Here is a 25,363-nt window from a genome sequence, read left to right on the forward strand (position 1 = left end):
GAACAGGGTTAACGGGGGCTTGGGAGGTGCCGGACCCTGGTGGGTGGGTGGGGGGGGGGGGGGGGGGGGGAGTGGTGGGGGGAGGGGGGGGGCACTATGTGATAGCGAATGGGGTATTAGAGGGGACGCCTGTGGTGTTGGTAAAAGTGTATGCGCCTAATTGGGACAATGTTGGTTTTGTAAAGAGGTTATTGGGAGCAATTCTGGAACTCAACTTTCATAAGTTTTTTTTTAAATTTAGAGTACCCAATTCATTTTTCCAATTAAGGGGCAATTTAGCATGTTCAATCCACCTAAGTTGCACATCTTTGGGTTGTGGGGGTGAAACCCACGCAAACACGGGGAGAATGTGCAAACTCCACACGGACAGTGACCCAGAGCCGGGATCGAACATGGGACCTCGGCGCCGTGAGACTGCAGTGCTACCACTGTGCTGCCCTCAACTCTCATAAGTTGATTGTGTGTGCGTGTGTGTGTGTGGAGGGGGATTTTAATTGTGTAATGGAGCTGAGGTTGGATAGGTCGAGCCCCAAGTCGATGGGAAGGTCGTGAATGGCAAAAGAGCTGGGAGGGTTCATGGAAAGGATGGGGATAATGGATCCGTGGAGGTTCTAGAACTCAGGAGGAAAGGAGAACTCCTTCTTCTCGCACGTGTATAGAGTGTATTCCAGGATTTATTTTTTCAGTGGTGATCCAGGCAACATTGGTGAGAACGGTAGGGGCGGAATATGCAGGAATTGTGATCTCAGACCATGTGCCACACTGATTAGAGGTGAGGCTTGTTCGGGACAGGTGCAGAGGCCAGCTTGGAGGTTGGACTTGGAACTTTTAGCTGATGAGGGGTTTTGTGGGCAGGTGAGTGTGCCGATTAAGAGCTATGTGGAGTTCAACCAGAATGGTGAGGTGTCAGCAGCAGCTCTCTAGTAGCATTAGGAGGTTGCTGAATGGAATTATGACTCCGTCAGGGGATCAGGAGCCAGAGGTGATTATGTCCACGGACATGGAGAAGGCATTTGACTGGGTAGAGTGGAGGTACCTGTTTGAAGTTCTGGGAAGGTTTGGGTTTGGATCGAAATTTGCAGCAGAGTGCGATTGTTGCATGCTTTCCACCAGCGTCATACCCTGCTCTCCCAACCACCCGTATATGGTTGGTGATTGAACATTTGAGATGAGTTTGGGGTATCTTGGGTTGCATAGGGGGTGAGGCAGGTGTGTCCACTGTCACCGTTATTTGCATTGGCAATCGAGCCCTTGGCAAAGACTCGTCAGGCGTTGGTTGAGTGGCGAAGGATTATGAGTGGGTGGGTAGGAAGAACCGGGTATCACTGTATGCAGACTATCTGTTGATGTATGTCGGACCGTTGAAAAGTATGGGCAGCAGACTTTATCCAGCTATAAATTGAATGTAGGGAAGAGTAAGGTGTTCCGGTGAACGCAGCGGGGTGCGGGCAAACCTGGGGGTGCTACCATTTAAGGCAAGGGAGCGGTTTAGTATCTGGAGATTCAGGTAATGCATGAGTGGGCCACAATGCATAGGTGGAACTTGACAGGGCTAGCGTTAGAGGTTAAGGAGGAACTTTAAAAGGTGGGATACATTGCACTTGATGTTGGCAGGGAGGGTGCAGGAATGTGGTGCCTAGGTTCCCGTTTGATTTTCAGTCCCTCGCGATTTCTGTCCCCAGGGCCTTTTCCCAGAAGGTGGAGGCGCTGGTCTCAGACTGTGAGTGGACAGGGATGGTACCGAGGATGAAGTGGGTTCTGCTACAAAGGCAGAGAGGGTTGGTGCTCCCGAACTTGACACACTACTATGCATGTGTGCTGATGTATGTCGGACCGTTGAAGAGTATGGACAGAATTATGGTCCTGTTGAAGAGATTCAGGACTTTTTCCAGCTATAAATTGAACGTAGGGAAGAGTAAGGTGTTCCGGTGAACGCAGCGGGGTGCGGGCAAACCTGGGGGTGCTACCATTTAAGGCAAGGGCGCAATTTAGTATCTGGAGATTCAGGTAATGCATGAGTGGGCCACAATGCATAGGTGGGCAGCGAATGTGGAGAAGGTGAGGCGTTGATGGTGGGGAGAACGGAGTGGATCAGGTTCAAGGGGAGTCCTGTAGAGGCTCATGTTTAAGGGCCCTAGTGACGGCCCCATTGCCATTAGCCTCAAGGAAGTATACGGGGAGTCTGGGGGTGGAGCCGACTATTAAGATTTGGAAATCAACTGAAGAGGCACTTTAAATTGGACCAAATGTCAGTGTTGACGCCACTGTATGGTAACCACAAGTTTAAGCTGGGGTAGAGGTTTGGGGGGGGGGGGAGGAGGGGGGATGGGATGGATGGATGGGATGTATAGACAGTGGAGGGAGGAGTTGGAACAGGTCAGGGATAGGTTCTCGGGAAGGGAATTTCGCTGGGTTGGATGGACTGCGGGTGAGGTTTGAGGAGGAGTGAGCTTAGGTTAGACAGGTGCTGGACTTTGCACGAAAGGAGCTGCCGACGTTCCCTCAACTACGGGAGTACACGCTGCTCGAGAAATTGCTGCTCCCAGACAAGGTGGGGAGGGCGGGATCAAAGCCATATACGGGTGGTTGGGAGAGCAGGGTATGACGCTGGTGGAAAGGTTTAAGGGGAAGTGGGAGTTGGGAGGGAGATAGGATGGGGTCTCCAGTGTGAAGCGATGCGGCGAGTGAACTCAACTTCCTCCTGTGCTAGAATGAGCTTGATTCAGTTTAAAGTGGTGCATAGGGTACACATGATTCAGATGAGTGGGTACTTCCCAGGGGTAACGGATGGGTGAGAGAAGTGTGGGCAGGGACTGGTGAATCATGTTCACATGTTTTGGGATAGAGGTTTGAGCGTTCCTGGAAGCGGTGTTTGGGACCTTACTGAGGTTAGTGGGGGCCTAGGTGAAGCCGTACCCCATGATAGCGATCTTTGAGGTTTCGGAGGCACCGGAGCTGCTGGAGGGGAAGGGGGCTGATGTCGTGGCCTTTGCTTCTGATTGCCCATCGATGGATTCTGTTGAAGTGGTGGTCAGATATGCCTCCGGGGGTGGGAATTGCAGCTTGGCTGGCAGAGCTATGCGAGTTTCGCTGGTTGGAGAAGATTAAATTTGCCTTAAGGGGGCCAGAAGAGCACTTTGAGTTATGGTGGACGCCTTTCATGATATTTGAGGAGCCGTTCGACGCAGTGGGGAGATGAAAGGGTGAAAAAGTACAAATTGTTAACTGTGTTTTGTTGGAATGTGGTTTTGTCATTATTGTTTACATTTGGAATAAAATAGCTTTTAAAAAGAAACTTTACAATCACAACTTTCTGTATGCTCTGTAACTACAAAACTGAAAAAATAAGTCCTTTTATAAAGGGCTTCCATCTCACAGAGGCGGCTTCAGCTCAATCCACATCCAACAACGTACTCTGAAAACTCTGCTCACATTTTGACAGCTGTGACAAATTCTATCACCGCAATGGAGACAAACTACAACATTATAAAACAAACAATATTCTAAACTGTTCATAATATTCCAAAATTTGCCCCATCTCCCAATGCTAAAGGATCAATTAAAAATACTCCAAGATCCAGATCTGCAACTTCGCCATAATCAAATCAGTTCTTCCTTGGGCCATGCAATATAAACATGGTTTTGTTGAAATTCACCCATTAGTTTTTGAGATTTGTTTACAGACCAAACAGGCTAACAAACAGCTTCAATGGCAGAGGTAAAAAGAACTCCAAACCTTTTTTTCCATATTTTGAAATGGCTTTATAAACGTACCCATTTTTAACATCACACTCAAATGTTTCCATGTTGTTGACAATTCTGGATTGTATAGCTCATCTTATGTGCAAGCTTATTGATTAAATTTTTTTTAAATACAGTACCCAATTTTCTTTTTCCCAATTAAGGGCCAATTTAGCGTGGCCAATCCACCTACCTACCCTGCACATCCTTGGATTGTGGGGCGAGATCCACGCAGAAACGGAGAGAATGTGCAAACTCCATACAGATAGTGACCCGGGGCCGGGATCGAACCTGGGTCCTCACGGCTGTAGGCAGCAGTGCTAACCACTGCGCCACCATGTCGCCCCCGTGCTTATTGATGATGACTAATTGTATCTGTAGTTTCAATAAATCCCGTTTTTTCCTTTGTAATGGTGCAGGAGACACAGAAAGGAAACTGAAAAGAAACCCAGCAATAATTATTTAACAAAACAATTTAAACCCTCCTGCTGGCTCATTGGACAAAGATACCATCCAATAAGGCACTGAACCATAACAAGACCTGGAAAGTCACAGGTTTCATTCTGTCCTCTAGTTCCCAGATCTCAGCTGGGATGACAGTACAGCTGCTGAATTTGACCCAGAACTCCAGGATTATTTATAAGTGTTCAGTGGTTCTTCCATCAAATGCACAAATAGATATGTGGCTGAAGACATCGGTTCAGTTGCCACACACTTCAGGAACGAACAGTTGATTTCATTTGTTAAGGTACCCTAGGGTTGCTGACGCCCCTGGATATATAGGTAAATCGGGGGATGAAAGGTGGAAAACCTCTCATCTTCTTCCCATTTCTAAAGGTTGCTGTTCTGATTCCTGGCACTCTCAATTATGATCAGCATGGTAAAAGCTTCAACCCATTAAAATATTTTACACAATAATGGTTCTCCCACTAATTCATTAGATAAAACACAAAGTGCCACCTGGCATTTTCTCTGCTGCAGACTCTGCACATAGTAGCAGTTCTGGATTGGACATAGATCTCAGAATGTGCAGCCAGCTTCTGTGCTTTTTTTTCTCAGGAGTCTCCATTATTTGTGCAAATCATTCTAAGTTTGCCAGTTCACTGTCAATCTTTAACGATTGCCAAAGTCAAAAAGTATCACACTTGGGTGAGTGCTTAATTTATACACTTTATTTATATAACCAGAAATTTGCAATAATTCATCTTCAAATCCTTTAGTGCTCCAATAAAGTCAATTTCTAAAGGATCAGAGCCAATCCGGTTTCTGGTCAGCCATAGCATAAAATGAAGTACAGAAAAATATGGTACAGATTTATTTCTTGTGCATAATATTAAATGTATCTAAAACAATGTTATATATACTTTAGCACAAGCAAAATGAAACCAAAATCATGTCCAAACTATTGTAATCAAGAACAGAGGCTGAAATCCCTGCAATACCTGTGTTAGTAAAACCTGTTTATTGTTTAGTTCCATTGACACTTGCTGTGACCCAACTTTGCCTCAATCTGATTCCTAAATCTTGAACGCAAATAGAAATTCTACCTTTTAAAAGAAACAAAATACCGTTGTTACATGACCACAGCACATCTAACCCAAAGAAACATGTGATATTTTCAGACACATTAGAGAAAACTGAAGGGGCATCCAGTAAGATTATGTTCTTTGTACTGGGGTGGAGGGGGAGGTTGATGACCTCTTTTGTTTCTAAGCAGTTACTGTAGGGAAGCAGCTGTTAAAAATTGTATCATAATAAACACATTCAGAATGTGTCTACAGTAAAATTCATAGGCGGCATAATGTCCACTGTACAAAATGTTGCTATTTTACAAATCCATGATCAGTTTCACTGGTCTGCTGAGATCATGTCAAATGGGTGGGTGGGGATGAAACTTTTAGCCCTTTCCAAAAAAGCTATTTTCTTTAAAGGGTAACTTTCTCTGGCGAGAGTATTGGGTTAATAACACATTTAAAATTAAATTAAATAAAAATAGTTTCATATTGTATACGAGGCTCATCTTTGCACAAATTGCTCCAAATTATAGCTGTTTAATTATTAGCTGCATCTGCTTGGCGATGCCACCGATCATCTTCCACTCCAGAATCATATTCTTCTTCAACAGGTTCCTTGGATGGGGCTCTAAATACAAAATATCTAATCAGTTAAAAATGACTTAACTGAGAAATCTACATGTTTTTAAACAAAAGTCCTCCAAATTATTTGGCACAGCAGCAAATCATCTGCCTGTGAAATCTAAAATTTATTTGACCTCTTTGACCTGTCTTTGTCATTCTCTTAAACAACCTAAAATTTAAGGACGAGGGGCGCAACCAAACGGATTTCTCAAGCCCAATGTAATGATGCCAAACTGTAGCTAACGATCATGATCAGATTCAGGTAATGCTTGATAAAAGATTGTGCTGTTATCCAATATTGATGCATTATAGCTGCCCTTTAGGCAAGCAGCTTAAAATTAATCTACAGTAGAAGCAATGATCCAGTACAGTCAGCACCAACTGATGTGTTTCCCCCCCCACCAAAAGTGTACGTGCAAAGCTTGAGGGGGTGGGTGGGTGAGTGGGGTGAACAGGGGGACAAGACCGCAAATACTGATGTATGCTTGCTGGACAGAAAATATTATACAAGCTGTAAGAGCATCTAAAAGGATGTCTCATAGCAACCAATTTCTATGAAGAGCAGAGCCACTTGTTAAATGTTGTAGGTGAAATGCTGTCAATGTGACAATCCGCCCAAGACAACAAATGAAGTCCGAAAGAGCTGGTACAATTACAAATGAACTCAAGACAGGTTTAAGAACCAGGTTTCCCCATGGCTATTATGTCACTACCAGAATTAATGATCTTTCAGCTTAGTTGTTCAGCAGATCAGAGCGTTCCACTGCATGACTCCTACAAAATGATTTGGTCCCGGGGCCTGCAGGAGAAATTATCCAGCTGTTTGGGCTAATCAGTGCCCATCAGATCTAATTTGTGATATTTTCTCAACATGAATTTGGCTTGAGGGGTTGTGAGAAAACGTACTGTTACATTTCCTCAGGAATTGTATTCCATCTACCAAATAAAAGATGTCAAAATTACATTGTGGCAAGGCTATTTGCTGCAAGAACGGATTTAGCCAGTCTATCCCATCTGCTTGACGGGGAAAGGAAGAAAATAAAGCCCAATTTTACCAGAGTAGGATTGGAGGCAAATGAAAAAATATTTAAACAATAAAGGGAGATACTATTAAATAGTCTCTACTGTCACTGTGCTACCAAGATGGTTGTTATATTGTTGCAGAAATCTGAAATGGGTTTTGACTTGGTTTTTCCTTTCAGCAGCATCTGGGAAAAAGACCCACTGAGCACAACATTGTGCAAGGGTTGCAAATAGCTTATCCCAGTTTGTCAGGACTTACAGGCAAATGTGGAAAGGGACGGCAAGGTTGCCTCACAGCACCAGGGACCCGGGTTCAATTCTGACCTTGGGTGACTGACTGTGTGGAGTTTGCACTTTCTCCCCGTGTGTGCGTGGGTTTCCTCCGTGCTCCGGTTTCCTCCCACAGTCCAAAGATGTGCAGGTTAGGTGGATTGGCCAGGCTAAATTTCCCCTAAGTGTCCAAAGGTTGGGTAGGGTCACAGGGATAGGGTAGGGGATTGGACCTAGGTAGGATGCTCCTTCGAAGGGTCGGTGTAGACTCAATGGGCCGAATGGCCTCCTTCTGCACATTATGATTCTAACTTGCAAAGTCCTAGACACTGCCACAGTCATGGCTTTCAGGGAGTTCACTGGGGGAAAAACTGTACTATTAAGCATCTTAGATGTGTTACTATCACCAACAATAATCTAAATCTGGAAATAATTTAAATCAGCTGAGTGTTAAATAGAAGCTATTGCCAATCTTAAAAGCGGTGGGTTCTAAATTCAATGGTACAAATATGCAGATCAGATTAGAATCATACACAGATTTTGCACCTCATTAATCAGATTCGGCCAGTCTGCATTGTATCCAGAGCTACATGACCACTCAAAATTTACCGTATGTATGCAGGTGGTTTCTTTCCATCCACGATGTCTTTGTCCACTTCTACGGCTACAATGTCAGAATTTGGCACTTCAAACATTGGCTCCAACAGCAACTTTTCCTGAAAATGCAATTTTCTTTCATGAATTGCTGTTTCATTCACCTCACCACCCACACCCCCAGAAAACAGTAAACCAACCATGTAAAGCCCCCAAATTAGACTTGGTTCCCTTAGGAACATGAGTATTTCATTTAATTCCCGCTTGAAGGAGGAGTGCAGTGCAAGGTACTACTTTGATGCTTCAGATCGAACAGGCCCTAATATCTCCATGCATGGCTCCTGGTCAAATTTAGTTTGATCACGTCATGGGACATTATGTTAAAGGAGCAATAAAATGAGGTTGTTGCTTCAATAACCCATTCTTTTTAAATAGAAGAGTAAAATTCTTTGAAATATATTCTTAATGAGATTTCACAAAACAGCAAGGATATTATAAAAACTCAGTCACACACATCTTACTGTGTACCCCACTACAGTCACCTGCCTGCGATATATTTCAAGTTTGAATTCAAAATATAGAACTACTTGATGGATCTTTTTATTCCGACATTGAACAAAAACTTTACATTACCCAGTCAGGAGATTAAATTTTCCAACACCATCCCCAACTCCTCACTCTTAAATTGCTAAAGGACAATAACCTTGTAAACTGAACTTTCTAATAACCTTTTCAGCAACTTACCATGATTGACCTAAGGCCCCGAGCACCAGTCTTCCTCTCCAGAGCGAGTCGAGCTATAGCTCTCAAAGCATCCTCAGATACATTAAGATCACACTACACAAAGTGTAACAAATTGAACGTCAGTAACATCAAAACAAATATTCATTTCACAAATTATTTCCTCCAGGTAAAATGGTTAGATTCAAATTGTAAGATTCAGGGGAAGTAATTTTTTTGAAAAGACAGGTTAATATTTAGCTCAAGTCTTTCAATTATTACCTATCATCCCGTTCGCCAAGTAGGGTCTCTGGTATCATTCTATGCACATTATAAGTAATAATGTTTTGACTGATTCAGATTATTTCCATTTAAAATAAGGCTGACGGGAAGCTTGTAGCACATTACAATTGTATTAACTGGCAACATGACTGTCATGGAATTTAATCTGGAGAAGTGTGAGGTAATGTATTTTGGGAGGGAAAACAAAGCAAGGGAACATTTAGTAAATGGGAGGAAATTGAGAGGTGTAGAGGAAGTAAGAGATCTTGGAGTGCATGTCCACACATTCCTGAAGGTGGCAGTTCAGGTGGATACGGTAGCAAAAGGCGGCAAATGGAATTATTTCCTTTATTGGACAAGGTATAGAACACAAAAGCAGGGATGTATTGGTGGAAATGAATAAAACACAGGTTAGGCCACTACTGGAGCTCTGCATAGTTTTGGCCATCATAGCACAGCGGTTAGCACTGCTGTCTCACGGCGCCGAGGACCTGGGTTCGATACCGGACCTGGATCACTGTCCGTGTGGAGTTTGCACATTCTCCCCGTGTCTGCGTGGGTCTCGCCCCAAAACCCCAAAAGATGTGCAGAGTAGGTGGATTGGCCTAAATTTCCCCTCAATTGGGAAAAAAATAATAGGGTACTCTAAATTTATTTTTAAAAAGGTTTTGGCCATCACATTACACAAGGGACATATTGGTCTGAAAAGAGTGCAGTAAGAAGTTTTACAACACCAGGTTAAAGTCCAACAGGTTTGTTTCGATGTCACTAGCTTTCGGAGCACTGCTCCTTCCTCAGGTGCTCCTTCCACCTGAGGAAGGAGCAGCGCTCCGAAAGCTAGTGACATCGAAACAAACCTGTTGGACTTTAACCTGGTGTTGTAAAACTTCTTACTGTGCTCACCCCAGTCCAACGCCGGCATCTCCACATCATGAATAGAGTGCAGAAAAGATTCACAAGAATGGAAAATTATAGCTACGAGGAAAGATTAGGTAGGCTAGCACTGTTCTCCTTAGAACAGAAAAGACAGAGGGGTGAAGTGTCCAAAATTATGAGGGCCCTGAGTGACAGTAGACAGGGAAGACTTGTTTCCCCAAGTAGAGGGCTCAATTACCAAGGGGCACAGATTTAAGGTGATTGGTAGAAGGATTCTCGTGGATATTAGGAAAACCTTTTTCACCCAGAGGGTGGTAGGTGTCTGAAATTTGCTGCCTGGATTGGTGGTTAAGGCAGAAACCCTCCATTCATTTAAAAAGGTATCGGGATCTACATCTGCAGTGCTGTAACTTGGAAGGGTGTGAGAAGGTGGGATTAGAATGGGAGGCTAGTTATTTTTCAGCCGACGCAGACACAATGGGACACATGGTTTTTTTTCCCTGCGCTATAACATTTCTATGGTTCGATATGCATTTCAATCAGAAAACTGCCATTCTTGAGCCAAAGGTTAGGGTTAGGGTTAGGGTTAAGCATGAAGCTTGGAGAAAAAAAAAAAAAAAAAAAAATGGACAAGCAGTAGCTGAAGTCCAAAATTTTCATTTTTGTGCAGCTGGTACCAGAAGCAAGCTACATAGCTACATTGCACAAAGAACTTTGTGGAGATATTTCACATGAAAATAAAACACAAAAATCATGCATAATTAAGGGTTAGGCATTAAAGTTAACAATGGAAGTCTTTAATCATCTTAAATTTCAGCAAACAGTAGTCCCAGATGTTTTAAATACTTTATGAGCAATACAAATAGTAAAGGAAAATGGGAATGTCTGCATTCAAATGAGGAATGTGAAAATGATCCAAGGAAGTTAAATAAATGGACCTAAGCAGGTTTGTTAGTGGGCTGAGGGTCATTTCATTTCTTCCCCCACATTTGATACAACAAACATCCAGATAAAAGGGAAGCTATCATTTTTATCATGCAGATATATTAAGTCACCTCTTTAATAACTAACAAAAGAAGAGAATGAGAAGATTAGTGATTCACACCTTATCCATACTAAACAAAGCCTGGTACTGTGGGATTACAGCATTTCGAGGTTCTGTTAGAATTCGCACCAATGTGTCCTCATTTAGGCTATGCAGTGGAACAATCACAGGCAGGCGTCCTACAAATTCTGGAATCATTCCAAACTCTATCAGGTCTCGGGCCTCGACATGGCGAAGTAATCTGTCCTTTTCTTCCAATTCCTGAACAGTATTGTTATCACCGCTGGTGTTCGCTAAATCAGCAGCCGCCGCCGCCCTTCTCCCTTTGCCAAGGTTTGAGGGCGTGCCAAATCCAAGGTACTGTAGAGATAAAGACAAAATGTGACTGTCATGCAAGAAGCGTACTAATGCGTACAAATTATTTACTGAGGCAAAAAGCCCAAATATTTCAAAACTCCCATTCACAATAAGAAGACCATAAGATATAGGAGCAGAATTTTGCCATTCAGCCCATGGAGTCTGCCCCGCCATTCGATCATGGCTGATATACATCGCAGAGTACTTTGAAGTGCATGATAAAATAGGAGTTAGTCAGCACAGCTTCGTCAAGGGGAGGTCATGTCTGACAAATCTGTTCTTTGAGGAGGTAACAAGGAAGTTAGACAAAGGAGAACCAGTTTACCTGATTTATTTAGATTTCCGGAAGGCCTCTGACAACCATCGAATCATAGAATTTAGTGCAGAAGACGACCATTCGGCCCATCGAGTCTGCACCGGCTCTTGGAAAGAGCATCCTACTTAAGCCCACATCGCCACCCTATCCCTGTAACCCAGTAACCCCACCTAACCCAAGTGCAATTTAGCATGACCAATCCACCTACCTGCTTACCTTTGGACAGAAAGTAAGTTGCGTTTGCGAGTGCCTTTCACATCTTGAGGTCATTCGAAAGAGCTTAACAGCCAATGAATTATTTTGAAGTATGTTCACTATTGTTTCATAAGCACACAAAGCTGCCAATTGAGGAAGCAGGGGGGGATGCAGAGGGACTTGGACAGGCTAGGAGAGTGGGCAAAGTGGCAGATGGAAAACAATGTGGAAAAGTGTGAGGTTCTGCACTTTGAAAAGAGGAATGGAGGCATAGACTATTTTCTAAATGGGGAAATGTTTAGGAAATCAGAAGCACAAAGGGACTTGGGAGTCCTTGTTCACGATTCCCTTAAAGTTAACGTGCAGGTTCAGTCGGCAGTTAGGAAGGCAAATGCAATGTTAGCATTCATTTTTGAAAAAATATTTTTATTCTCCTCCTTTTTCACATTTTCTCCCAGATTTGCACCCACCAACAATAAACAATAAGCAGTAACGAATATACTGCCAATGCCCGTATCTACAACAATCCCATCCTCCCACCAACCCCAAAGAACTGCCCGCATGTTAACATAAACAAATAAAAAGGAATCAGGAATCACCCGCAGTCACCATTAACACATACAGTCCCCCTCCCCCTAACCCTCCCAACTCTCTTCCCCCCCCCCACCCCCCCCCCCCCCCCAAACTAATGTTCGATGTTATCCAATTCTTGAAAGTGCATGATGAATAACGCCCATGAATTGTAGAACCCCTCCATCCTTCCCCTCAGTTCAAACCTAACTTTCTCAAGAGCCAAGAATTCCAACAGGTCCCCCCGCCACACCAGGGCACAGGGTGGAGAGGTTGCTCTCCATCCCAACAGAATCCACTTTCGGGTGATCAACGAGGTGAAGGCTCCAACATCTGCCTCCGCACCCGTTTCCAATCCCAGCCGATCCGACACCCCGAGTATGGCCTCCCGAGGGCCCGGTCCAGTTTCACGTGCACCACTTTAGAGTTTACCCTAAAAAGCTCCTTCCAGTAATCCTCCAGCTTTGGACAGGACCAAAACATATGAACGTGATTTGCGCCCCCCCGCAACGTTCACACACATCTTTCACCCCCTCAAAGAGCCACCTCATCCTCGCCCTTGTGAGGTGTGCTCTATATACCACCTTCAGCTGTATCAGCCCCAACCTTGAGCACAAGGTGGAGGCGTTCACTCTCCGGAGCACCTCACACCAGAACCCCTCCTCCATACCCTCTCACAACTCTTCCTCCCACTTTGCTCTGATCCCTTCCAGTGGTGCCTTCTCCTCTTCCAAAATAGCCCCATAAACCGCCGACACTACCCCCTTCTCCAGTCCCCATGTCGTCAGCACCTCCTCCACCGGGAAGCTCTGTATCTCCTTCCTGGCAAAATCTCAAACCTGCTCCAGTCTATACTTCGCTCCCAGGTTCTACAATCCTGCAAACCGACCCCCAAGAAACAAATCTTTTAGTGTCTTAATCCCCTTCTCCTCCCATTTCTGAAAATTTCCGTCCCACTTCCCTGGCTCAAATCTGTGGTTCCCCCGAATCGGCATTTCCCTTGACCCTGCCCCCAACCGGAGGTGTTGGCAAAACTGCCTCCAAATTCTCAATTAAGCTATTATTACTGGACTCCCTGAGTATTTCCCCGGGGCCATCGGGAGCGGCGCTGTTGCTTGTGCCTTCCATCCCGACCCCCTTCACAAACTCTCCTCCATTCTGACCCAATGGGAATCAACCCCTCTGACCCAGCTCCGCACCTTAATGTTAGCATTCATGTCGCGAGGGCTAGATACAAGACCAGGGATGTACTTCTGAGGCTGAAGAAGGTTCTGGTCAGACCCCATTTGGAGTATTGTGAGCAGTTTTGGGCTCCGTATCCAAGGAAAGATGGGCAGGCCTTGGAAAGGGTCCAGAGGAGGTTCACAAGAATGATCTTTGGAATGAAGAGCTTTTCGCATGTAGAACGGTTGAGGACACTGGAGTTTAGAAGGATGAGGGGGGATCTTATTGAAAATTACAGGATACTGCGAGGCTGGAAAGAGTGGATGTGGAGAGGTTGTTTCCACTTGTAGGAAAAACTAGAACCAGAGGACACAGCCTCAGACTGAAGGGACGATCCTTCAAAACAGAGATGAGGAGGAATTTCTTCAGCCAGAAGGTGGTGAATCTGTGGAACTCTTTGCCGCAGAAGGCTGTGGATGCCAAATCCCCAAGTGTCTTTAAGACAGAGTTGGATAGGTTCTTGATTAATAAGGGGATCAGGGGTTATGGGGAGAAGGCAGGAGAATGGGGATGACAAAAATGATCAGCCATGATTGAATGGCGGAGCAGACTCAATGGGCCGAGTGGCCTAATTCTGCTCCTATGTCTTATGGTCTTATATGTTCCTCATCCTCATAAATCCTGATTTGATCATGAACATTTTAATGATGGTTGAGCTGATCATTCAATCAGTGGCCATAAAGGACATTACTTATACGATTGATCTTGCTTTCGCTAAAATGCATTCCTAACCTCCCTGAAGGGTTGCATTATTTAAGGTGCTTAACAGTGTTCAATATGTCACCATCACCATCTTCTTTATAAAATAAAACCACTGTTTTATACAGATTATTCAGGGATAGGATCAAGTTTGGCTGTGACAAAGTTACAACCAAATAATTTTTTTTTTAAATGCCAAGGGGCAATTTAGCATGGTCAATCCAACTACCCTGCACATCTTTGGATTGTGCGGGTACGACCCACGCAGACACGGGGAGAATGTGCAAACTCCACACGGACAGTGATCCGATGCCAGGATCGATCCCGGGTCCTCGGTGCCGTGAGGCAGCAGTGGTAAGCACTGTGCCACCGTGCCGCCCTTTACAACCAAATAATGTGCAGTCATTGACTGTCTATAATCACACATGTCAGGTGACCACTTGGGAAGGATTGTGAAGAGAGAAAAGAAAAACAGCGGAAAGCGGCCAATGGGAGTCTGTTTCAGTTAGCAACAACCATTTCTCAAAGCTAAAATGTTCAGGAGAAGTCAGGGTATCCATACCTTTTCATTCTTTCTCCTGCTGATGATCCTGTCCAGGCCATTGAAAGCACCAGATGCCACAAATAAAATATTAGTAGTATCCACCTGAACGGTCTCTCCTCGCAATTTTCTTGAATTCTTTTCTGGAACATTTACAATCGTCCCCTCAAGCAGCTTCAGTAGCCCCTACATGGAAAAAAGAAATGAATGATTTAAAAAAAAATATACACACACACGTGAACTAATTCAACCAGAATTATTTAAAATTCATTCACGGACGTCACTGGCAAGGCCAGCATTTATTGCCCATCCCATATGGTCTTTAAGGTGGTGGTGGTGAGCTGCCTTCTTGGAACTGTTGCAGTGCATGTGGTGTCGGTGCAGCCCAGTGCTGTTAGGGAGAGAGTTCCAGGATTTTGACCCAGGAACAGAGACGGAATGATGAAATAGTTGCAAGTCAGGACGGTGACGGGCTTGGAAGGGAACTGTCAGGTGGTGGTGTTTTTTAAATTATTCATTGACCCTGCCTCCATCGTTCTCTGGGAAAGAGAGTTCCAAAGATTCACAACCCTCTGAGAAAACAATTTCTTCTCATCTCTGTCATAAATGGGAGACTCATTATTTTTAACCCGTGTCCCCTCGTTCTAGTCTCACGCACGAGGGGAAACATTCTTTCAGTGTTCACCCGGTCAAGTCCCCCTCATGATCTTGTATGTTTCAATAAGGTCACCTCTCAATCTTTTAAACTCCAAGAGGTGCAGGCCCAGCTCTTCCAACCTTTCCTCAGAACAACACCCCCCCCCCCCCACCCCCCCACCACATCCCAGGCCGAGTAAACCTTCTATGAACTGCTTCTAACGCATATACATCCTTTCTTAAATAAAGGGACCAAAATTGTCCACACTACTCCAGATGCAATTTCATCAACACTGCACAATTGTAGCAAAACATCACTGTTTTGATATTCCATTTCCCTTCTTAATCATTTACTGTATCTGCAAACTTCATGTACCAGGGCGCCCAGATTCCTCTGTACCTCAAGAGTTCTGTAACTTCTCTCCATTTAAATATGCAGCTTTTCTGTTTGTCCTGCCAAAGTGCACAAGTTTAGATTTTCCCACATTATACCCCATCTGCCAAATTTTTCCCCACTCACTTAACCCATGTCCCTTTGCAGATTTCCTATATCCTCTTCACAACTTACTATTGCCATGTGAAAGTACCTTTAAGAAGTGGGTGTTTATAAAAATATCTGTAGTGGATGTACCTTTAAATAATGGGTGTTTATCAGTGATGTCAGAGTGTGGGTGGAGCTGGGCTGCCTGTCTGCTTTTACTTTCGCTTTAGGCTGTTTGCTACAGGGTGCGTTTAGTTTCGTTTTAGATTTCGAAAAGCTGCAATCACAGCAAGATGTGTATGAATCTCAGCAAGCTTATGAATGGTCATTTGGTGATTTCAAAGTGGTAACTGTTCTCAGTAGTGAAGTTAAACCTGATGTTTTTCTGTTAAGAGGGTTCATTTTTGTCTTATGGATGTTGCAAGGAAAGATTAAGAGTTACTTAGAGAGTACTGTATTCTTTGGGGAATTTATTGGTGTTGATAGTTGTTCAGATGTTTACTGTGGGTTTATAAAGTGTTAACTGGTTTCATAAATAAAGTGTTTTAATTTAAAAATACTGTAGATTTCTGTTGCATCACAACTGCAGAATAGGGCCGTGTGCTCCCCATAACCACAATCTATTCAAAGTTGTGGATTAGGTGAACTCCATGATACACTTTGGGGCTCTCTAAACCCTGACCCATAACACTATCTTTGTGTCATCAGCAAATTTGAAAACCATACATTTGGTCCCTTCTTCCAAATCATTGATATAAATCATAAATAGTTGAGGCCCCAGCACGTATCCCTGTGGCACTCTACTTGTTTCAGTATGCAACTCAAAAATGAGGCACTTACGCCTTCTCTCTATTACTGTTTGCTAACCAATCCTCAATCCTTGCTAATATGTTACCCCCCCCTACACCAGGAGCTCCGATTTTGCATTGAATCTTTGATATTTTATGCTGCTACTACCCCCTTAAATTAATGGACTTCAATTTTGCGAACAAGCCGAATATATGGTTCTTTATCAAACACCCTTTGCAAGTCCAAATATATAAACAGCACTGTCCTCATTCAACTTCTTTGTTACCTCATCTAAAAATGCAATCAAATTAGTCAATCATGTTTTTCTCTCAACAAATTAGAGCTGGTTGTCTTATATTAGTCCATGCAGATGTAAACATTTTTCTGGATTATTGACTCTATAAACTTCCCCACAATCAATGTTAAATTGACAGATCTGTAATTACCAGGTTTAACTTCTCTATCGCTTAAAAAATCTTTTTAGCCTGAAACATATAGTTTCTAGTCTTGCCCAGTTGAAGGCAAGTTTCCGCCCCAATCATAATATCATCTCTCCATTCTAATTAATATCCGAAGTTTAGTCAATTTCTTTGTTCTCTGCAGGCAAAAATTAAAACCAGGAACCAATAAATAATCATAGTCAATTATTTTATTCCGTGCTGAAAATAGTTTATATAAAAACATTTCCCCCATTAGCCTATTTCTTTTGAATTGAAATTGCATATCACTTGCCTGCTGAACACCTTCACCGCCCACATCACGTAGTTGATGAATTCCTGGCACACTGCCAATCTTATCTACTTCATCCAAGAATACTATTCCTGCAAAATAATAGATTTTGGTAAGACAACACCCAGTTGAATACAAGGTCCCACAAACAGTAATTAGATAAATGACCAGTGCATCTATTTGATGATGCACTGGTATAAATATTGGCCAGCATGCCAGGAGAAGTAAAAGTGCGATTGAACCGTTGCCGTAAACCCAAGCAAGCAGCTGAAGTCACAGTTTAATGTATCATTCCAAAGACAACAGCAGGAACCCTCAACGTTGCACTAAAAAATAATAATAATAATAATCGCTTATTGTCACAAGTAGGCTTCAATGACGTTACTGTGAAAAGCCCCTAGTCGCCACATTCTGGCGCTTGTTCGGGGAGGCTGGTACGGGAATGAACTTGCGCTGCTGCCTTGTTCTGCATTACAAACCAGCTGTTTAGCCCAGTGTGCTAAACCAGCCCCTGGTTAGCTTGGGTCAGTGTCTGTGCGGAGTCTGCACGTTCTCCCTGTGCCTGCGTGGGTTTCCTCCGGGTGCTTCGCTTTCCAACCACCAGTCCCAAGAGGTGCTTGGACATTCTGAATTCTCCCTCAATGTACCCAAACAGGCGCTGGAGTGTGGCGACTTGGGGATTTTCACAGTAACTTCATTGCAGTATTAATGTAAGCCTCCTTGTGACAATAATAAAAATTATTTATTAGCTCAAGATGGCAATGGGATCCAAATCATTTCATTTCGTCAATAAACATTTGATTTTAAGCTCAATTCCAAAGAAAATAGGGTTCTGTAATTTATCTCCAGCTCCATCTAGATCCACCAAATAAAGTCCCTTTTGATTTTGGTTACTACTATACTGTAGGAAATGTGGCAGCCAATAATTTGGGGCAAATGATTTGGAGGATAGAGTGACTCCTGATGGAGGAAATGCCATCCAAAAGGTAGATGAGCTAACATGTGAATTAGTTAGCAGCATCCTAGGCCTGCAAGCCATACCACAGCTGAGGTTCAGAACAAGTCAATGGAAGAGTAGTTTATGGACAGTCAGAAACATACACCAGTAGGGCTGCACGGTGGCATTGCTGCCTCACGGCGCTGAGGACCCGGGTTTGAATCCCGGCCCTGGGTCACTGTGCGTGTGGAGTTTGCACGTTCTACCAGTGTCTGCGTGGGTTTCACCCCCACAATCCAAAGGTGTGCAGGATAGGTGGATTGGCCACGCTAAATTGCCCCTTAATTGGAAAAATTAATTGGGTACTCTAAATTTATTTTAAAAAAGAAACATACACCAGGGTTAAGTCCCTGTCTTGAAAGAGTACGGGACGGCAGTCACAGGACTTTTGACAGATTGATCATGAAAATTCTCCAGTTCTACTACTCGCAGAGCAGAATTCTGTGATGTCCTATGAAGCCTGGTTAGTAAGAATTAAGCATGTAATAATGAGTAAATGCAGATTAATTTTAACATCAAATATGGCAAATTATCAAGTGAGGTGAGAGTTCAGAGATTATGAGTATGATAGCATATAGGTTGCATGATTGAACTAGTATTTCAGAATTCTGACCAAAAGACTTGGATGCACTAATACAAATCCCACCACGGCAGGTGGATTAAATAGAAGCTCTAATTATGGTGACAATGAAACTGTCAGAATGTCATTAAAAAATCTATCTGGGTCATGAATGTCCATTAGGGCAGGAAATGCGTCATGCTTACCTCACTGACCACCGTGTGACTCCAGAGCCACAGCAATGTGGTTGATTTTTATCTGCCCTCTGAAATGTCCTAGAAAGCCATTCTGCTGCATTCAAAAGGGCAGCTCACCACCAAAAGGGCAATTAAGGATGGGCAGTAAATGCTGGGCCTGCCAAGGATGCTCATATCATATGAATGAATAAAAAAAGTTCACGTTCTCAATCAGATAAAATAGAGAAACATCCGCTACAGTATTGCTTCTGTTCTTCAAATTACTTTCATCGTCCATGAATTTGTGCTTTATTTCTTTGCTTTGTATTTGGAGTTCATGAAATAGCTTACATTGCTCAACACATTCTGAATTGAAAAGTTGCCAACGTAAAAGGTAAACTTAATGATGACATTAAATTGTTATGACTGGCTTGACTTCCGGTTGCGGTGATGCACTGCTAAGCCGCATGTTTCGGCAGCTCCCGTTCTAACGGGCTTTTGGGCTCTTATCGGGAGCCCCAACGGAATTTTTTCCCGACCTAACCCAGTGTGCGGTGACGAAGGAAGGAGTCCCCCCGGGTGTGTATGGAAAGGAGCGGCGGTAGTGGCCAGATTGCGAAGGATCCTTTGGAGCAGCGGCAGAGAAGAGAAGGGAGAAGCAAGATGGCGGTGGATGGAGCCCAGATGGTATGGGGCCCGGACCAGCAGGAGTTTCTCCGACGATGTGTGGAGGAGCTTAAGAAAGAGGTGCTGGCGCCGATGCTACTGGCAATCGAGGGACTGAAGGAAACACAAAAGGTCCAGGCGATGGAGCTCCGTGGAGTGAAGGCAAAGGCAGCCGAGAATGAAGATGAGATACAGGGCCTGGTGGTAAAAACGGAGACACACGAGGCACTACACAAGAGGTGCATAGAAAGGCTGGAAGCCCTGGAGAACAGCTCGAGGAGGAAAAACCTACGGATTCTAGGTCTCCCCGAAGGAGCAGAGGGAGCTGATGTTGGGGCTTATGTGAGCACGATGCACCACACGCTAATGGGAGCTGAGGCCCCAACGGGCCCCCTGGAAGTGGAGGGAGCGTACCGGGTCCTCGAGAGATGACCAAAGGCAGGTGAAACACCAAGAGCAATAGTGGTGAAGTTCCATCGCTACATGGACAGAGAGATGGTCCTGAGCTGGGCCAAGAAGGCACAGAGTAGCAAATGGGAGAATGCGGTGATACGGGTGTATCAGGACTGGAGTGCGGAGGTGGCGAGAAGGAGGGCAAGCTTTAACCGGGCCAAGGCGGTGCTCCATAGGAAGAAAATAAAATTTGGGATGCTGCAGCCGGCGCGATTGTGGGTCACGCATCAGGGCAAGCACCACTACTTCGAGACGGCGGATGAGGCATGGACATTCATCCAAGAGGAGAAACTGGACTAGATTTGAAAGTTTGATGTTTGGAGAGAAGCAGCGAGGTGGTGATACAGGAATGTAAAGTGGGGAAAGGGGAGGGCTATTGTACAGCAATGTTGGACGGGGAATTTCTCTCCCCCCGATGGGGGGGGGGACACGAAGAAATGTGGGCGCCGGTGGAAAAAGGGACAGGGAAGGGGAATGAGGGAACTGCGCCATAGGGGGCGGGGCCGAGAAGAAAGCGCGGGTATTTTCCCGCGCTATGGAAATTATAGCGGGAAAACGGGCGCAGGAAGGAAGGGAGCCCCACACGTAGGAAGGTCAAAGAGTGAACGGGGGAAGCCGAGGTCAGCCAGTTAGCTGACTTCCGGAAGCAATATGGGGGGAGTAACCAAGCTAGAGGGGGATCTAGCGGGGGGGTTAACTAGGTTGCTGCTGCTGAGGGCAAGGGGGAGCTGGTAAGAGATGAGGTGACCGGGGCGGGAAGGTGCTGCCTGGGGGACGGACGGGTGCGCGGGACCTGGATGGGGAGATGGCCTAAAAAAGGGGATGGCTAGTCGACGAAGGGGGGGGGGAATGGCCCCCCAATCCGGCTGATCACGTGGAATGTGAGAGGCTTAAATGGGCCGATTAAGAGGGCACGGGTGTTTGCGCACTTAAAGAGACTGAAGGCGGACGTAGTCATGCTCCAGGAGACGCACCTGAAGGTGGCGGATCAGGTTAGATTAAGAAAAGGATGGGTGGGACAGGTATCCCACTCAGGGTTGGACGCGGAAAACAGAGGGGTGGCAATATTGGTGGGGAAACGTGTATCATTCGAGGCTAAGAATATAGTGGTGGACAGTGGGAGCAGATATGTGATGGCGAGTGGCAGACTGCAGGGAGAGGCGGTTGTGCTGGTGAATGTATATGCCCCGAACTGGGATGATGCGGGATTCATGAAGCGAATGCTGGGACGTATCCCGGACCTGGAGGTGGGAAGCTTGGTAATGGGGGGGGGGGGATTTTAACACAGTGCTGGATCCAGGGCTAGACCGGTCCAGATGCAGGACCGGGAGAAGGCCGGCAGCGGCCAAGGTGCTTAAGGGATTTATGGAACAAATGGGGGGGGGAGTGGATCCGTGGAGATTCGCCAGGCCGATGGCTAAAGAGTTCTCTTTCTTCTCCCACGTCCATAAGGTATACTCCCGGATAAACTTTTTTCATTTTGGGAAGGGCACTGATCCTGAAAGTGGCAGGAACGGAGTACTCGGCCATAGCCGTTTCAGACCACGCCCCGCATTGGGTGGATTTGGAACTAGGAGAGGAAAGGGAGCAGCGCCCTCTCTGGCGACTAGGTATGGGACTACTGGCGGACGAGGGGGTCTGCGGAAGGGTGAGGGGGTGTATTGAGCGATACCTGGAGGTCAACGACGATGGGGAGGTTCAGGTGGGGGTAGTATGGGAAGCGCTGAAGGCGGTGGTTAGAGGAGAGCTGATCTCCATCAGAGCCCACAAGGGGAAACAAGAGGGCAAAGAAAGAGAGAGATTAGTGGGGGAAATTTTGAGGGTGGATAAAAAATATGCGGAGGCCCAAGACGAAGGACTATACAGAGAAAGACGAAGACTACAGACGGAGTTTGACCTGCTGACCACGGGAAAGGCAGAGGCACAGTGGAGGAAGGGACAGGGGATGCAATAGGAGTATGGGAAAAAGGCGAGCCAGCAGTTGGCCCACCAACTTCGGAAGAGGATGGCGGCGAGAGAGATCGGGGGAGTTAGGGACGAAACGGGAAATATGGAGCAGAGAGCAGGGAAAGTGAACGAGGTGTTCAAGACCTTTTATGAGAGGCTAAATAAGTCCCAACCCCCAGGGGGAAAAGAAGGAAAGTAGTGGGTAAAGTCTTGGAGGGCATTATAAGAGACAAGATTTATAATCATCTAGATAGGAATAATATGATCAGGGATAGTCAGCATGGCTTTGTGAAGGGTAGGTCATGCCTCACAAACCTTATCGAGTTCTTTGAGAAGGTGACTGAACAGGTAGACGAGGGTAGAGCAGTTGATGTGGTGTATATGGATTTCAGCAAAGCGTTTGATAAGGTTCCCCACGGTAGGCTATTGCAGAAAATACGGAGGCTGGGGATTGAGGGTGATTTAGAGACGTGGATCAGAAATTGGCTAGCTGAAAGAAGACAGAGGGTGGTGGTTGATGGGAAATGTTCAGAATGGAGTTCTGTCACAAGTGGAGTACCACAAGGATCTGTTCTGGGGCCGTTGCTGTTTGTCATTTTTATCAATGACCTAGAGGAAGGCGCAGAAGGGTGGGTGAGTAAATTTGCAGACGATACTAAAGTCGGTGGTGTTGTCGATAGTGAGGAAGGAAGTAGCAGGTTACAGAGGGATATAGATAAGCTGCAGTGCTGGGCTGAGAGGTGGCAAATGGAGTTTAATGTAGAGAAGTGTGAGGTGATTCACTTTGGAAGGAAAAACAGGAATGTGGAATATGTGGCTAATGGAAAAGTTCTTGAAAGTGTGGATGAGCAGAGGGATCTAGGTGTCCATGTACATAGATCCCTGAAAGTTGCCACCCAGGTTGATAGGGTGGTGAAGAAGGCCTATGGAGTGTTGGCCTTTATTGGTAGAGGGATTGAGTTCCGGAGTCAGGAGGTCATGTTGCAGCTGTACAGAACTCTGGTACGGCCGCATTTGGAGTATTGCGTACAGTTCTGGTCACCGCATTATAGGAAGGACGTGGAGGCTTTGGAACGGGTGCAGAGGAGATTTACCAGGATGTTGCCTGGTATGGAGGGAAAATCTTATGAGGAAAGGCTGATGGACTTGAGGTTGTTTTCGTTAGAGAGAAGAAGGTTAAGAGGAGACTTAATAGAGGCATACAAAATGATCAGAGGGTTAGATAGGGTGGACAGTGAGAGCCTTCTCCCGCGGATGGAAATGGCTAGCACGAGGGGACATAGCCTTAAACTGAGGGGTAATAGATATAGAACAGAGGTCAGGGGTAGGTTCTTTACGCAAAGAGTAGTGAGGCCGTGGAATGCCCTACCTGCTACAGTAGTGAACTCGCCAACATTAAGGGCATTTAAAAGTTTATTGGATAAACATATGGATGATAATGGTATAGTGTAGGTTAGATGGCTTTTGTTTCGGTGCAACATCGTGGGCCGAAGGGCCTGTACTGCGCTGTATTGTTCTATGTTCTATGTTCTATGAATGTTACACTTTCTGGACCAGCTAAGGTTCCCGAAGGTGAAGGGGCAGGAGGTGGCAGGTCTGGGGGCGCCAATCGAGGTGGATGAGGTGATTAAAGGACTGGGGAACATGCAGGCAGGGAAGGCCCCGGGACCAGACGGGTTTCCGGTGGAATTCTACAGGAAGTATATGGATCTGTTGGCCCCGCTCTTGGCGAGAACCTTTAATGAGGCTAAGGAAAGGGGGATGCTACCCCCGACAATGTCGGAGGCGACGATATTGCTAATCCTGAAACGAGATAAAGACTCGCTGCAATGCGGGTCATACAGGCCTATCTCACTCCTAAATGTAGATGTCAAACTGCTGGCAAAAGTGATGGCGGTAAGGATAGAGGATTGCGTCCTAGGGGTGGTGCACAACGACCAGACAGGGTTTGTAAAGGGGAGACAACTAAATGTTAATGTACGAAGGTTGCTGGGGGTGATGATGACGCCCCCACCGGAGGGGGAGGCAGAGATAGTGGCGGCGATGGATGCAGAGAAGGTATTCGATAGGGTGGAGTGGGACTATCTGTGGGAGGTGCTGAAGAGGTTTGGGTTCGGTGAGGGGTTTATTAGATGGGTCAGACTCTTATATGGAGCCCCGGTGGCAAGCGTAGTCACAAACCGGCAAAGATCGGGGTATTTTCGGCTACATAGGGGTACAAGACAAGGGTGTCCCCTGTCCCCGTTACTGTTCGCGTTGGCAATTGAACCACTGGCCATAGCGCTGAGGGATTCTAAGAAGTGGAGGGGGGTGCTTAGAGGGGGAGAGGAGCACCGAGTGTCGCTCTACGCAGATGATCTACTGCTATACGTTGCGGACCCGGTAGAGGGGATGCCAGAAGTAATGCAGATACTTAGGGAGTTTGGAGAGTTCTCGGGATACAAACTAAATATGGGGAAGAGCGAGCTTTTTGTAATGCACCCCGGGGAACAGGAAAGGGGGATAGATGCTCTGCCGCTGAGGAGAGTGGAAAGGAACTTCCGATACCTGGGGATCCAGGTGGCCAGGAACTGGGGAACCCTGCATAGACTTAACCTGACGCGACTGGTGGAGCAGATGGAGGAGGACTTTAAGAGGTGGGATATGGTGCCGCTATCGCTGGCGGGCAGAGTGCAGGCAGTTAAAATGGTTGTCCTCCCGAGGTTTCTTTTCGTTTTTCAGTGCCTCCCCATTCTGATCACAAAGGCCTTTTTTTAAAAAATAGACAGGAGTATTACGAGCTTTGTGTGGGCAGGAAAGACCCCGAGAGTAAAGAGGGGGTTCCTGCAGCGTAGTAGGGACAGAGGGGGCCTGGCGCTGCCGAGTTTGAGCGGCTACTACTGGGCCGCCAATGTGTCGATGGTCTGTAAGTGGATGAGGGAGGAAGGGGGAGCAGCGTGGAAGAAGCTGGAGATGGCGTCCTGTAAGGGAACGAGCCTAAAAGCGCTGGTGACGACGCCGCTGCCGTTCTCCCCGAAAAGGTACACCACAAACCCAGTGGTGGTGGCAACCTTGAGGATCTGGGGGCAGTGGAGGCGACACAGGAGAGTGACGGGTGCCTCGGTGTGGTCCCCGATAAGGAATAACCACAGGTTTGTCCCAGGGAGGATGGATGGGGGGCTCCAGTGTTGGCAACGAGCAGGAATTAGGAAGCTGAGGGACCTGTTTATAGACGGGACGTTTGCAAGTCTGAGAGCGCTACAAGAAAAATATAAGTTGCCCCCGGGGAACGCCTTCCGGTATATGCAAGTGAGGGCATTTGTGAGGCAACAGGTGAGGGAATTTCCACAGCTTCCGACG

The 25,363-nt window shown here is 45.8% G+C and overlaps 1 protein-coding gene across 2 annotated transcripts in view; it reads right to left on the reverse strand.

Moving 5' to 3' along the window:
- Nucleotides 1-4,891: 4,891 nt before the first annotated feature.
- Nucleotides 4,892-25,363, reverse strand: part of clpxa (caseinolytic mitochondrial matrix peptidase chaperone subunit Xa) — a 71,675-nt gene continuing 51,203 nt past the window's right edge. For both annotated transcript variants that reach the window (XM_072470598.1, XM_072470597.1), the window contains 6 exons: nt 17,230-17,318; nt 14,613-14,777; nt 10,750-11,049; nt 8,511-8,603; nt 7,782-7,888; nt 4,892-5,883 (listed from right to left, as the gene is read on the reverse strand). In XM_072470598.1, coding sequence (XP_072326699.1) covers nt 5,793-5,883; nt 7,782-7,888; nt 8,511-8,603; nt 10,750-11,049; nt 14,613-14,777; nt 17,230-17,318 — 845 coding nt within the window. In that variant the 3' untranslated portion in view covers nt 4,892-5,792. The remainder of the gene's footprint in view (nt 5,884-7,781; nt 7,889-8,510; nt 8,604-10,749; nt 11,050-14,612; nt 14,778-17,229; nt 17,319-25,363) is intronic.

Source organism: Scyliorhinus torazame, chromosome 12, assembly GCF_047496885.1.
Source record: "Scyliorhinus torazame isolate Kashiwa2021f chromosome 12, sScyTor2.1, whole genome shotgun sequence".
Lineage (NCBI taxonomy): Eukaryota > Metazoa > Chordata > Chondrichthyes > Carcharhiniformes > Scyliorhinidae > Scyliorhinus > Scyliorhinus torazame.